Source organism: Petaurus breviceps, unplaced genomic scaffold (genome assembly GCF_028583685.1).
Source record: "Petaurus breviceps papuanus isolate PSGF00001 unplaced genomic scaffold, PetGlider_PUasm1.0 181, whole genome shotgun sequence".
Taxonomy (NCBI): domain Eukaryota; kingdom Metazoa; phylum Chordata; class Mammalia; order Diprotodontia; family Petauridae; genus Petaurus; species Petaurus breviceps.
This window is the reverse complement of record NW_027185784.1, coordinates 16470745-16485257: the sequence shown is the minus strand read 5'-3', so window position 1 is coordinate 16485257 and position 14513 is coordinate 16470745. Positions and strand designations below refer to the sequence as shown.

General features: G+C 37.7%; 1 protein-coding gene across 5 annotated transcripts in view; it reads right to left on the bottom strand.

Annotated features, from left to right (window-relative positions):
* Nucleotides 1–14513, bottom strand: part of EXOC4 (exocyst complex component 4) — a 1166755-nt gene that overhangs the window by 800614 nt on the left and 351628 nt on the right. For all 5 annotated transcript variants that reach the window (XM_069087253.1, XM_069087255.1, XM_069087256.1 and 2 more), the window contains 2 exons: nt 12087–12196; nt 1263–1506 (listed from right to left, as the gene is read on the bottom strand). In XM_069087253.1, the coding sequence (XP_068943354.1) occupies nt 1263–1506; nt 12087–12196 (354 nt within the window). The remainder of the gene's footprint in view (nt 1–1262; nt 1507–12086; nt 12197–14513) is intronic.

Sequence of the window (14513 nt, the reverse complement as noted above, 5' to 3'; positions counted from 1 at the left end):
CTTTCCCCTTCCCCCTCCCCAAAAAAAAGTTTTCAAGAGAATTAAAGTTTTCAAGAATATTAATTAATATCCCTTTCCCCTTCCCCCTACCCAAAAAAAAGTTTTCAAGAGAATTAATGTCTGAAATATTTTAAATATGATTCAAAATAGAGAATCTAATATATGAAAGAAGGAAAACCTTTGTTTCAAAATCTTGAGTGCTTAATAAAATTTTTAAGGAAATCCAGAAGCTTTTAGACTACATATATGAATTTAAGGAAAAAGAAATGATGCTTCATGAATCAGAAGCTGAAACTTAGTCCAATTCAATAGTTTCTGAAGTCCTTTCTATGTACCAAGGACTGAATGAGGCTGCAGATACAAAGGCAAAACCACATAATACGCAAGAACAGCTCTCAACTAGTTTGCACTTTCTTAAAAAGGTGACAAGTTGTCAGCTACGTTTCACAGGTTGAGGACCTGTGAGGAAAATCACCCCTCTCTCTATATTCTTTACAAGTTCCCAGCAAACAACATTGATTAAATGAAAGGGACCTGCTCTGCATTAAGGGCTTCTATATGAAATTACCATTTTTAATCCCATTCCCCTCCACCTTCTACACCTCCCTTTCTCCCTCTCTCTCTTTCTTTCTCTCTCTGTTTATTTTTTGCATGGCTGACTCCTGGATAATACATACACTTCAGTTTCTCCCAGGGGACTCTGCATTAATCAGGAATAAAGGTACAACCTAATTAGGATCTGCATTTTCCCTTGATGTCTTTTTTTCTTTTTCCCTATACAACAGGATTGGGTTTCTAAATCCTGTTAGCTATTTTGTACAGCTGAAGCTCCTGGGTCTCCTATTGACAGATTCCTGAAACAGCTTGGATCTTGGACATATAACACTAATCATCAAAGAGAACTTAATTTGGTTTTAGAAGGGGGGAATTTATTTTGTTTTCCAAATTTATTATCCTCCTCAATTTAATCTGGAAATAAGATGATTGGTTAGCCCACATACAGACCTATAACTACTTGCTTTCATAATATTAGTTTGGGTATAGTGTGAGAAATACTGAAATTACAGAATTTGAGAATGAAAAACAACCTTAAAGATTACAAAATGAAACCCCATAATCTGAAGGAGGAATCTAAAGTCAAGAGAGATCACAAGTTAATGGCAGAGATATAGGTAAAACTAAAGTGTAAAGACCTTTATGCCCAAATTCCATATTTTGATCAGGAAGTCTTTAACAAATTCATTTTTTTAGCCCACACATACCTTGGTTGGTTCTCCAAAGAGAGGTTCTCTCCTCTCTGGTAGCCATTGTCTGCTACCTGAGTCGTGGACCTCTTCACAATTTGCTTTAGCTCTTGTTCCAGGCGTTCTTTGATAGCCTTAACTGTTTCTGGAATCTTCTTCAGTTTGGCCAGCCCCTTGATGAGAATGCCCATGAAGAGGTTACTGTTCTCTTCTGGATCCAGTTCCAAATCTTCCTTGATGTCCTGTAGATTCATTTCTCTGACTGAAAACCACACAAAACATCAAATGTAGAAAGTACAGAATTCACACAGAGGCAATCCTAACCAATCAAGATGGTTATTTTTCATAGTTTCTTGGAAGGAATAAGATATGAGCCAAAGAAGATACTGCTCATTAGCACTATGACTCTATATTTTTCAGTACCTATCCCACAATCTCAAAATAACATTCATGTACCTATTTGTATAATCTCAATTAAGGAAGAAATAAAGTCAGGAAATATTCATAACAATTATACAAACAGTTGGCAAGTCTTCCATGGAGAATCTTCAACTGCCTATCATGTCACTTCATTTGGCTATCAACAGACACTGTAAGCTTCAAAAGAAAGTCACCAACCTAAACTCAACTAATAAATGACTTATTCAGCACTTAAGACAATGAAAAAGACATTGGGACATTTAAACGAAGCACATGAATAATTCAAATTAAAAATAGCAGAGAAAGAACAATAGAAGAGCTAGCTCCCAATATACCCTAGGTCACTGGACTTCAGAAAGAGAAAAGCTTTCAGGGGAGAGAAATAAGGTTGAAATTTCTTTAAAGGCATCTTTTTTCTTCTATTGAATACATATATGCAGTACAAGTGATGGCAAGTCTTTGCTGACCCTGATGAAAGGGTTCTCTGAGTAACAACTGTCACCAGTCAAAGACCCTGCAGTTAAGAATAAAAGAAGTAGTCTAGAAATAACAAATGTCTTCCCAGAATAAATAAGGAGAAACAAGAAGTAAAGGAGAGTGAAAACTGAAGACGTACAATAGCTTCTCCTTTTCCTCAAGTCTTCAACCTCCCTTGAATAAACTGTTTGGAAAGTCTCAGATTTCTGAGGCCCATGGAAGTCATTGTTTCCTTTTAAAAAAAAGTTTCATTGACATGATACCATTTGTCTTGACCCTGTAGTCATTTCCCATCTCCTTCCTTCAATACTGGACCCTCTCTTGTCATAAAAAAAAATAATTAACCAAAAATATCCAACAGAGACCTTGGCTGACAATACATACAATGTTTTGTAACAGTAGACACTCAATTCTCTGCCATGAGGGAAGACGTATATTTCCCAAATTCTTCTTCACAATTTTCGCTGGTTTTTCCATTACTTCAGAGCTCAACCCCCTTTTACTGATTTCCATTTACAACATTTACAATGTTGTAGTCACTGTGTATGTTCATTCATTTCTTGGTTCCATTTATTTCACTCTGCATTAGTTCATACAAATCTCCCCACGTTTTTCTGAATTCCTCAATTTGTCAATTGCCAATCAATGCCAACCAACTATATTTCTTTCTCATTCTTTGCTACCTCTTTCTTAGCCATGAGGCACAAGACTATAAAAAGTGAACTACTCTATTCAGTGTAATAAGAAAGGCACTAAAATCTAATCACTGAATAATTTCTAATATTTCAAATACATAACTATGACTTTGTTTAAATAAGCCTCCTAAAAGTTTACCTCTCGAAAACATTTGATTTCTATAATCATGTACCTCAATCAGTACTACGATATTTTTATTCTCATTCCCCAGTCTAAATAAATATATCCTTACCCTTGACCTATATACTTGCCAAGTATTCATGTCTTGTAGGCCCTTTATCCATGTGTCCATATCGGTGTTATCTTTCTTAGACTGCAAAACACTGGATGGTACATTAATTATACCTCTCCTAACATGACAACTTAAGAAAGGAAAGGAAGGGAATAAATATTTATTCAGTGCCTATGTGCCAGGCACTGTGCTAATTACTTTACAAATATTATATTGTTCGATCCTCACAAAAACCCCGAGAGAGACGCTCTTATGATACCCCTTTTACAACTAAGAAACTGAGGCAGGCAGAGGCTGTGAGTTGCTCAAGGTCACACAGTTAATGTCCATGCCCTTGCTGAGTCTACAATCTAGTATTAAATCAAAAAGTCATCAAATACTTATGTCTACTGGCAACACCTGTGTTTTCCCTCTCACAAATTCCTAAATCAGAAATTCAAAGCATACCCGTCTGTTCATCAATGCAAAATGAAAATGGAAGCAAAATGGATCAGAAAAAAAATGGAAACAAGCGACTCCAAGTCTGACCTAATAATCACTGACTACATCCTTGAGAGGTCAGCTGGGGCCAGGTGTCATTATTTGTTTTCTGGGCAGCCTCTTCAACTTCAGTTGATCTTAGCAACATAATGAAGAGAGCACTATATTTGTAGTCAAATGGTGTGCATTCAGATAGGAAAAACACTATTCACTTCAGAGTAGAAGTTTAATTAGACAGGGGGAAAACCAAAGACCCTGTCCAAGATAGTCTGGACTAATGAAGTTGTCAAAAATACCTTCTTGTAAAGCTGTACCAATTCATCAAACATTTATTAAGAGTTTACTGTGTCTGGGATTATAGGAAACTAGAAAGTTGAGAAAATACATAGAATAGAAAATCCAAACTCTAGAACTGTTAAACGGCCCTCAAGGTTATCTAGTTTAACTGCCTAATTTTATAAATGAGGAAACTGAAGCCCAGAAAGATGAAGTGACCTTCTGAAGGTCACGGAGGTGGCAAGTGACAAGTGCAGGGTTTAACCCTGGTCCTGAAAACTTATACCTAGGTCTCTCTCTGCTGAGTCACACGGCCTCCCGTGGTCCCTCTCACAGCTTCCATTAGAACAGGTCACCGAGGGGTGGCCAGGTGGCACAGTGAGTAAGAGCGCCAGCCCCGGCGTCAGGAGACCCGGGATCGGTTCTGGCCTCATATACTAGGCACCCACACAAAATAACTGGCTGTGTAACCTTGAGCAAGTTACTTAACCCCAAATGCTTTAAAAAAAAAAAAAAAAGAATAGGTCACCAAATAGGCACTCTGAGTCCAACATAATGAGGCTTAAGTATTGTCTCATGAGATGCTAAAAGTAAAACACAATCAGAAAGTTCTCGCTTAATAATATTCAATCAACAAATACTAATTGAAAAGCTATTTTGTGCCAGGCACTGTGCTGAGCCCGTTGATAAAAAGACAGAAACAAACTGGGGGGTACCAGGAAAAGTTTCATGCAGAAGAACTTCAGCTGAGTTTTGAAGGAGTCAGGTGAGGAGTGAGTGCATTCCACATAGGGGGACACTTGGGGCAAATATTGTGTCCAGGCAGGATGGAGCCATTTGTGTAAGAAGCAACAAGGCTAGTTTGGCTGGATCATAGGCTGTGTGGGAGGGCATCATGTACATTCTATCCTATTGTATCATATTCTTACAACTCTCCTCTATTTGAAAGGTCGTATTCTCAAAAAGGATGGTGAAGCACAGCCAAAGAACAATAGCAGACAACACAGAAAAGGTAAACTGAAAAGGCCAGGGAGCATTGGCATGAGAATGAGGTTAGCTCAAATAAGTCATCATCAAGACCAATCCTGTGCCAGACAGTCAAGAAGACAAATTTTATCTTCCCAGAGGTTTTAAGACATATTCTCTCTCATTCTACATGAGGAGAAGCTTAAGTATCTTGGACCACAAAATTCTGAAGATAGAAATCCCATCTTAGAGCAAGGCCTTATGAAATAAAATGTAATTCAAGATAACAGCTGTGAAAGGAGACAGTTAAATAAGCACTGTAACAAGTCATTTGATTTGTGTTCTCTAAAGGTTTTATTATTGCTTAACCTTTGCCAAAACCAAAGAGAAAAGAAGCAAGGCCTCCAGTTTCATTACAGTCATATTCACAGCAATCCCAACAGGAGTTTGAATAAAATGAATAAAGAAACCACAAATGAAATGCCTGTGTGCCCTGGGAGTAATTGCTCAGTTTAAATGTTTCAAAGGCAGTTTGCCAAATGAAAAAATATATTGTGGGTCCAAAGATTTAAACCAACAAATTGCTACTATTACTGGCTTTCCCCCCACACTTTTCTATCCTTTCCACTCAGTTTATATTTGAATTACTCTATCTAAATTAGACATTGGTTTGCCCCTTGCATTGAAAACACAATGTCTGACAAGACAATGCAAGGGTAAGCCTTGATAACCGAATGAAGTAGTTGCTCTCAATGAAAAGTCTTTCTTGGAACTCTACAAAAGAATAAGACATCTGAAAAAGGGCCATTCTCATACAATCAAGATTTTCATTTAATTTATAATAGCCTAGCAGAGCCAATCTGCCTTCAGATCCCCAGTCAGAAGAGACCCCATAAAAAGATGACACCCTCATGTCTGCTCTTTAACACTCTGAGGAGGAAACTTTAAGGCTTCTTGTTAAAGTCCAGCTTCTAAGAGTCCTTATATACTAGTCTGCCTGGTATAACAGTCATGAATGAGCTTTGTGGGCTTATTCGTTACTACTGAAAATGACAGCAAATTGCTGCCATTTATCATGGTATATTTCATTAGTTCTATGACTGTACATGTACCCAGTAAAATGTTACACAGTTCCTTACATGATTTATGGCATCCCAAATTATACCCTTTTGTCGGCACTAATCCTCTTTAGATAAGGTGATGCAGATGACTAGCATCCTAAAGTCCAGGAATGTGATGAAAGGCTTCACCTGGTTCAATTTCAGAGCCTCTAGTCCATTCCCATTGCTATGTGGAGACAGTTTTAGACAGGGCATGAGCCATGCTGAAAATTTTTTACCTTTCTTTTACATTTCTTCACTTCCTCCTCTTTCACTCCCTCACAGAAAAATCCAGGAAACACCAGTCTGCAAGGAAGATTATCTCTTGGGAAAAGTGGCCTTTCTTTTACATAGTGCTACAAATGACTTCCACCATAGCCCTCAGTAGGCTGAACCACCATTTGGAGCTTTCAGAGACTTTCATGATAAAAAGAAAACAGACTGCTAGAATCACAGAATTCTCATGATCTCCATCAGAAAAATCAAAATTAACAGCAAATTCTGAGGGTTGAAAGAAAGATTGACCATCAGAACAGAAGAGAAGCTGCCTTATTAGAAAATAGTTAAGATAACAATACTACCATTTACCTGAATTCTGCAGTTACTGCCACTATTATCGTTTGATATTTGGTAATCCTAAAGTACTTTTCATTTGCAATGTTTCCCAATTATTTCTTTATCAACAATAAGAAGTTTTTATTTCACTTGGCAGTTTTTTAGGATGTTTAAACAGAATCATTTGCCGTGGCTTGGCAATAAGTATAATTGATGACCTATCTGAGCTATAACATGGCAATATACATTAGAAAAAGACATCAGTGTAACAACCAGGAATATCAACTTAAGGCAGGAAGAGAAGGCTATTTAAATTTAGACATGTATCTCTGGCCTAATTCTGAAACTATATAAGATTGCAAAGAGTAACATAAACTTCACCATATGGCAAAATACTTTTCCTGTTTCCAGGAACAGAGGCAATAGCAATCCTTTTAGAGTTATGTAATGATATTTTTTAAAGAACTAGTTAGTTTGGAATATTTTATAAAAATTATTTTTGGGAGATAGCCAAAAAGAAAGGCTTTTACTTTATATATACTTTTCAACAATAAAAAAATGAATATTGTCATATAAAATTATTTGGGGAAGTAGCTCCTGAATATACTTCTCTGAACTCTACAAGAATGGCAACATCTTCCCCAACACTATACAAATGAGACACTCGGAGTGTTGCTTCATGGATGAAAATACCTGCGATGCTTTATGATAGGACAGAAGTACTCAACAAAGGCAAGGTATACTAGTGTAAGTAAACGCCACATATAGATACAAAGAATAATTTTTTAGAATTGCATCTGGATTTTAGCTACCCTAATACTTCTTCGTGGGTGGTACAGCTGATAGAGTGTCAGTCATGGAGTCTTCCTGAGTTCAAATTTGGCCTTACTGGTTATGACACTAGGGAAGTCACTTAACCCTCTTTGCCTCAATTTCCTCATCTGTCAAATGAAGTAAAGAAGGAAATGGCAAACCACTCCAGTATCTTTGTCAAGAAAATCCCAAATGGTGTCATAAAGAGTCAGACATGATTGAATAACAAAAATATTTCTTTGTACATAAAGCTGGAAGCTTTTCTTAAGCTTAATGAGGCATAAGAAATTTTTATCTTGAAATATGAGATCACTAAGTACAATTACTCAAAAAAGGAATTATCTAGGATGCTTTATGAAAATAGTGTTATTATACATATAAAGTTTCATATCAACTAAACTGTCATCACACATTTTTTCCTCCCTCCCTTTGATCCACTCAGTATTTCAGGGCTATCCCCTTTACAAGTCTATCCTCTTTATTCCTCCAAGACTCTGATCTCAAGTGAAATTCTCTTACTCCTCTTTAAGACTTCTGCTCTATTCTTTTTTTGAAAAATAAAATATACATTTAATAGATGCCTTTGTCTCTAAATCACAACCATTGTGGGAAGAGGGGATAAGGGAGAGAAATATCCTACCTCCTCCAGATTAAACCCTCCCTCTTGTGACAATGAAAAGCAAAGAAGCAAAAATATCCAGTGTCATGACTGCTTTTGCTGGTGTATATAACATTCTGCCCCTGCAAGCCTCCTTCTCTCTCCTATAAGGAGGATGTTTCATTCAATGAGACTTTTCCAGCTTTTCAGGTATGTAAAATTTGGCCCCCAGTTAGTGACTTTTTCATTTCTATTACTCAAATCAGGTTGCACACTGTTCTTCTAGCACTCTCCTTTGCTTTCAAACATGCATGTGTAAGGGACAGCTAGGTGACAGAGTAGACAGATCACCATCCATGGAGTCAGGAGGACCTGAGCTCAAATCCAGCCTCAGATACTTCACTAACCATGGCACCATGGGCAAGTCACTCAACCCTGATTTCTCCTCCCCCCACAAAAAAAAAAATCAAACATGCATGTGTGTCCCACACCTAAAAAATCTTCTCTTGACTGTATTTTTCTTCTTCCTTTCAAAGGGAAACATCTGCAGTTACTTCTGCTCCTTGACCACTGGTCTCTTTCCCATGAATTCCCTCCCGCTTAAGTCTTACACCTATTTCTAGTACCTGGGAAGAAACTGGGCTCATCTTCTTCACCTTATTTTCCTGGACCATCTTTCAGTTTCAGAAATGGCTGACCACCTGCACAGACTTTGTGTAACTCTACACTGTCTCACTCTACCTCTTGTGCCCTCATGACAGACAGAGCGACATCTGGAGTCAGAAGACCAGGGTTCACAGCCCCACTCTTCCACTTGCCAGCTGAGGGACTTCCCTGGGGAAAGTCACAACTTCTCAGGCCTCTGTTTCCTCAACTGTAATAAAAAGAGGGAATACTCAATGGTTTCCAAGATTCTATCTCAAATTCATGATCCTGTGATTCTTCTTTTCCTCATATGTCAATATGGATCTCTTCCAAGGCTGAGTTCTTAACCTTCTGCTCCTATGTCCTCACTCACCATTCCTTGAAGATCTGAGCCATTTCTTGTGTCTTGAAGGACCATGACTTGATTTTCAAATCTATATCTCCATCCCATGCCTCCAGGTGCAAATCCTCAAATGCCTACTAGACTTTCCATCTAGATTTCCCTTAATCTTAGCAAAGCAAACTTAAACTCATCTTCCACCCAAACTAGTGCTTCATCCTGACTTCTCATATAATCACCATGTTCTCATGACTCATCTTGAAAGCCCACCCCTCCCCAGGGATATCCTTTAAAACCTCCCTCTCTCCTCCACATCAAATCAGTACTCAAATCTTACCCATTTTTCTTTCACAACCTTCCTTCTCTTTTGTTTTCACACCAATCTAATCCAGACCATTATCTAATAATTCCAAGACAACTACAAAAGTCTCTTAACTGGTCCCACATCATCTCCAGTCCTCCCCCAATATATCCTAACATATTAATACCTCCAAGAGATTAATTCTCTAAAAATATCACTTAGATCATGTGACAAATCTGCTGAAATATCTTCAAAGGCTCCCCACTAGGAAGAAAAAATTCTTGCACAGAATTGAAAGTTTTCCCCAACTTACCTTTTCAGTCTTCTCACTCATTACTATCCTACATGAATCACAGCTCCATCCCAAACAGTCTATTCACTGACTCTCAAATATACTAATGTACACCTATTTCTATGTTTTTGTTTATGCTGATTTCATAAGAGTAAAGCTCCAATATCTTAACAAAGAGTTCTATCCTTATCCCATTCATCATTTGAATCTATTCTCACTGCTTCTTACCCTATTTCAAGCCTCTCACTCCCCAAACCAGCAAAGACCAACACTATAAAAGTCACAGGTAGGCTCGGGAGCTGGAAAACTCCACACATTCATTTACTGGTAGGCTTATGTGAAGGAACACTTTTTACAATAGCACAATTTCCATATGAGGAGTATGTATTCTGAGTTTCCCAATAATTAACTCTGAATTCACTTCCCCAAAGAAACAATGTTATGCACAGTGGTTAGCTTCTATGGTAAAAAATTATGATTTCCAAGCCACAGGCAAATATGAAACTTTCAATATGTTGTGGGTTTAAGTAAGCTTTGTGAACTAGAATAAGGACTTAACCATATAAAATTCAATAGGTAAATACATACCTAGTTCCCCAAAACTGACATCCTGCTAGGTTTTCAGAATACATTCTATTCATTAAGTTGGAGGGTGCCTACATGTAAGCATAAGTGCTTCCAAATTACTGTCTTACTTCTTTAAAATCCCATCCTCCATGGTAACAGATTTAGCTTCACCACAAGACAGAATGCAAGCCAAATGTGATTTTTTTATCTTTAATTCTTCCAATCTATCTAAAGGAAGAATTCTGACTACTTGTCTTTAACTGAAATATTTTTTTAAAAAATAATAATAACAGTTAACATATAGAAAGAATTTTAAGATTTACAAAGCACTTTAAATAAGTTATTGTATTTGATTCTTACAATAACTTAGTAAGGCAAGTGCTATTAACTTCATTTTACAGATGAGGAAACTGAGGCTAAGAGGAAGTAAGTGAATTGTTCAGGGTTATACAGCTAGTAAGAGCTTGAGGTAGGATTTGAATTCATGTTTCCCTGACTCCAAATCCTTTATGCTATCTACTATGCTATCTAGTTTCCTAAGTGGCTTTTGCAGTAAATATCTCTTTATTTTTAAAAAATGATCTCCAAGCCACAGGCAATGCCTATATTCTCAAAAAAATTATAAACAAAAAAAACCCCACAATCAAATCACAAAAAAAAAATGTGCTTCTTCTGAATTTTCATGGCATACTATAATCTTTTATGGAACTTACCATTCTACTCAACTATGAGCTCCACAAAAGCAGAGTAGTCTTTTTCTCTCTTTCTCAGACCCAGCACAGGGCCTTGAAAGTCATGGGGACATGGTGTAAAGAGTGCTGAACTCAAAGCCAAGAAGACTTCAATAGTCCAGGCTGCCAATCTTGCCTTCCTCATTTACCATGTGACTACAAGTCAGTCATTTAAAATCTAGGAGCATCAAGTTCCCCATCTATAAAATGAACATAGCAATACTGACCCCACAGTGCTATTATGAAAATCAAAAAGGATCATATATGCAGACCATAAAGTAATCCCTATCAGTTACTATCATGATTACTATTATTACTATTGCTAATCATTTGCACATATTTCAATAATCTGCAATTTGATTATTGTGGGGACTTCCACCACCGATACGGATGGCAAACCCTCCAAGACTGAAGAGGCAGTCTTTGTAAGTTGCTGTGGCCAAAAACACATACTACCTGGGGACCTATGCTTTGGAGGTGAGGTTCTTTGAATGTCACTGGCTGCTTCTCAGTCCAGAAGCACACAGGGACCATGCTTAAATGCTTTCAAGCATGACAAGGGCTTGCCAGAACACATATTCTGTTGGCCTCACTTTAAAGAGTCCCAGACCACCCCTCTTTGTCACAAGAGGTCATCCAAATAGGACTTTAGTGGACACTGCCAATAGGTCATTCATAAATGTTTAACTGGAATTGGCGTTAAAAAAAAAAAAAACCTCCAAAACTTAGTACTGACCTACTTTCCAGTTTCATCATAATTAACTTCCCTTCTTGCACTCTACATGCCAGCCAAACTGGACATACTGCTGTTCTTCAAACATGACAATACATCTCCAGCTTCTAAGCTTTGGAACTGGCAGTTCACCAGACCTGAAACGCCCTCCTTCCTCACCTAGGTCTCTTGGAATCCTTCAAGAATCACCTCAAACATCACCTTCTACATGAAGCCTTTCTTGATTCCCCTGACTGCTAAAAAATCTCTCCAAATCATTTTGCATTAATCTGTATATATTCTATAGGTATTTACATATGCACATGATGTCTCCCTAATTAGAACATAAGCTCCCTAAGGGCCAAGATTGCTTCAGTTATGTTTCTTGTATTCCCACTACCTAGCAGTAAGGCCTTAAAAAAATTCATACTGACTGATGGATTGAATTTGGATAATCCCTTGTAGTTTGCTAAAATGGGTTTCTACCAATATAGGCACTACTGTCATAGAGATCAAAGAAGCAGAGAATAATTCATATCTAATTACAGAAAATGGAAATGAAAGAAAAAAAAAGTATGTTAAAAATACTAAAAAAAAAAACAAACCAAAAACACTTGAGTTACTGTAAATTAGATACTTACCAACTGAGCTTCCAGGAGTACCAAACTGAGACGTATCAAGAAACTTTCGAGGTGTAGGCATGTTTGTGACATCAAGCAGGGGCACTGGGGAAGCATCTTTCACAAGAGAGCTACAAAGAACAGAAAGCGTCAGACTTCAGCACATACTCCAGCATTATCCCATGGCCTGAAGACGGCCACTATTCTCAGAATGCTATGGTCTAGCTCTTCTGTCACCACTGATTATTACACAAAATATTCTTCTCGACTAGGGCATCAAACACTTCTTTTTTGAAGAGAGTACTGACTGAAGGCAACCTTTAACCATGCAACTTAAGTCAATGTTCACTCCATATTGTCTATTCTCCTTTTCCTAAGAAACCCAAACCTTTCTTTTTCAAACAGCTGTCTATTTTGTGAAGGAGGGAACTAGATGGTACAGTGGATATGGCACTGGACCTGGAGTCGGGAAGATCTCAGTTCAAATGCAGTCTATAGCCATGTACTAGCCATGTGACCCTGGGCAAGTCACTTAACCTCTGTCTGCCTCAGTTTCCTCAACTGCAAGATGGAGATAATAATAGCACCCACCCCCCATGGCTTTTGTGGGGATCAAATGCAAAGCATTTAGCTCAGTGCCTGGAACATAGCGAATACTTAATAACTGCTTGTTTCTGTCTTTTCCTTGCTAGGCAGGGGTTGTACTAGACTAGACCAAGCAGAAATATCCCTAATATAAACACAGTTTTGTAAGCCACAAAACAGTACATTCACATACCTTAATCAAAGTGGATAAATTAGAGATTTCTTCATTTCATAAGAAGTAAGAGTTTAAAAAAGTACATTCTGAAAGTTTGGCTTGGGGGTAATGTCCAACAGTACTATCCAACTCTCCCTTTGCTGTCACAACGAGGATACCGGCACCAGAGAGGATCAGTGTTGTGAACCTCTCCTGGGTCAATACAGCCATGAAGAAGAAATGGGTGTGCCCTAATTGTCCGCCCTAAACGTGTTCTTGTTGGCGGCTAACATGGTACTAATTTTATTAAACCCGAGAGCCCTACCAGTGTCTTCACTGAAAACCGTAAGAAAGAGACTGGGCTCAATAACCATGAACTTCAGGAAAATAAAGGGAGTAAAAGGCACATACTACCCAAACTATGAAACCTAGCTGAAAAAGAAGACTGCTGGATTACTCTATAGATACAGTTAGATGGTACTATGGACATGCCCTACAAGTGAGCCCAGAATTGACAGGAGAATATTAGATCAAATCTGGGGAAATGCAGTGCTTTCCACGATCCCAAATCACTCACTGTTAAAAAAAAAATTCCATTTAATACAAATATGTAATTTTTTTAAATTCCCAGCTATGTGGATGTGAATCACAGAACATTAAGGTCTTAGAAAAAGTAAAATAGTAAATAGCTCCAAGAGCAATGGAATGATGTACAGTGGCTATGAGGGGGCCACACGCCATGTTGCCAGTGACAACTTGTAAGCATAAGCCATTATTAAGGATATGAATAACCTGAAAAGAAGGTAGGCCAGTCTTGTGTCTGAAATGACAGCCAGCAAGAAGTGGGCCCAAGTGCTTCAACAGAAACCTGAGGTATTAAAAATAATACTAATCATAAAGGAAGACTTCAATGTGTTACATAGTTCTATCAGTGATTTATCAAAAAATATACACAGTGATCTCTCAAGAAGAGATAGTGTATAAAGGGTTGCAATTTCGAGCAATCAATCAGTCAATCAAGAGTATACTTTGTGTCAGGCACATCAAAAAAAGATGACCTTAAAAAAATAAGTCATCCAAGTAGAAACCCAGGTACAGATGTCTATTAGTCTTGAAGTCAGACCTTAACAAAGGCAAGTAATGCAGAGAACTGCCCAGCCTTTCCTTGTCTCTCATCTCTATTTCCAATCTCTCTCCTATAGCTTTCCTCTTATCTCTGGTCCTCTTTTATTTCTTCTCCTCTCCCATTTTCCTTGCATTTTTCATTAGTTTTGTAAAAATATAAGCTTTTCAAAAGGCCTGTCCCTAGCTATACCACCATGAGGAGTTTACATTATGATAGCTACTAATGAAAGCTCTAGTGATTCATGGGAAATCACAGGAAATTTAAATATCTAAAAATGAACCCTCTCCCTCCCTCCCCCAACAAATAAATAGATAAAACTGAGGTGGAATGTGGGTAAACACTATTCTAAAGTAGTTTCGTGGTTAAAAAATGTTCAAACCATTATAAGATACCCACAAAACTCTTTAAAGAACATGAAAACAGACCTTTCCAATTCATGCATATACGTACATGAGTGTATATCAACGTGTACAGTGTCATACCTCATTTATCTGAAGGACTCTTGCCTAGAGCTTCAATTTTCTAGAACACAGCCAGAAAGTAAGGGGACAAAGTAACCAACATCTATGTACTAAAAAGATCA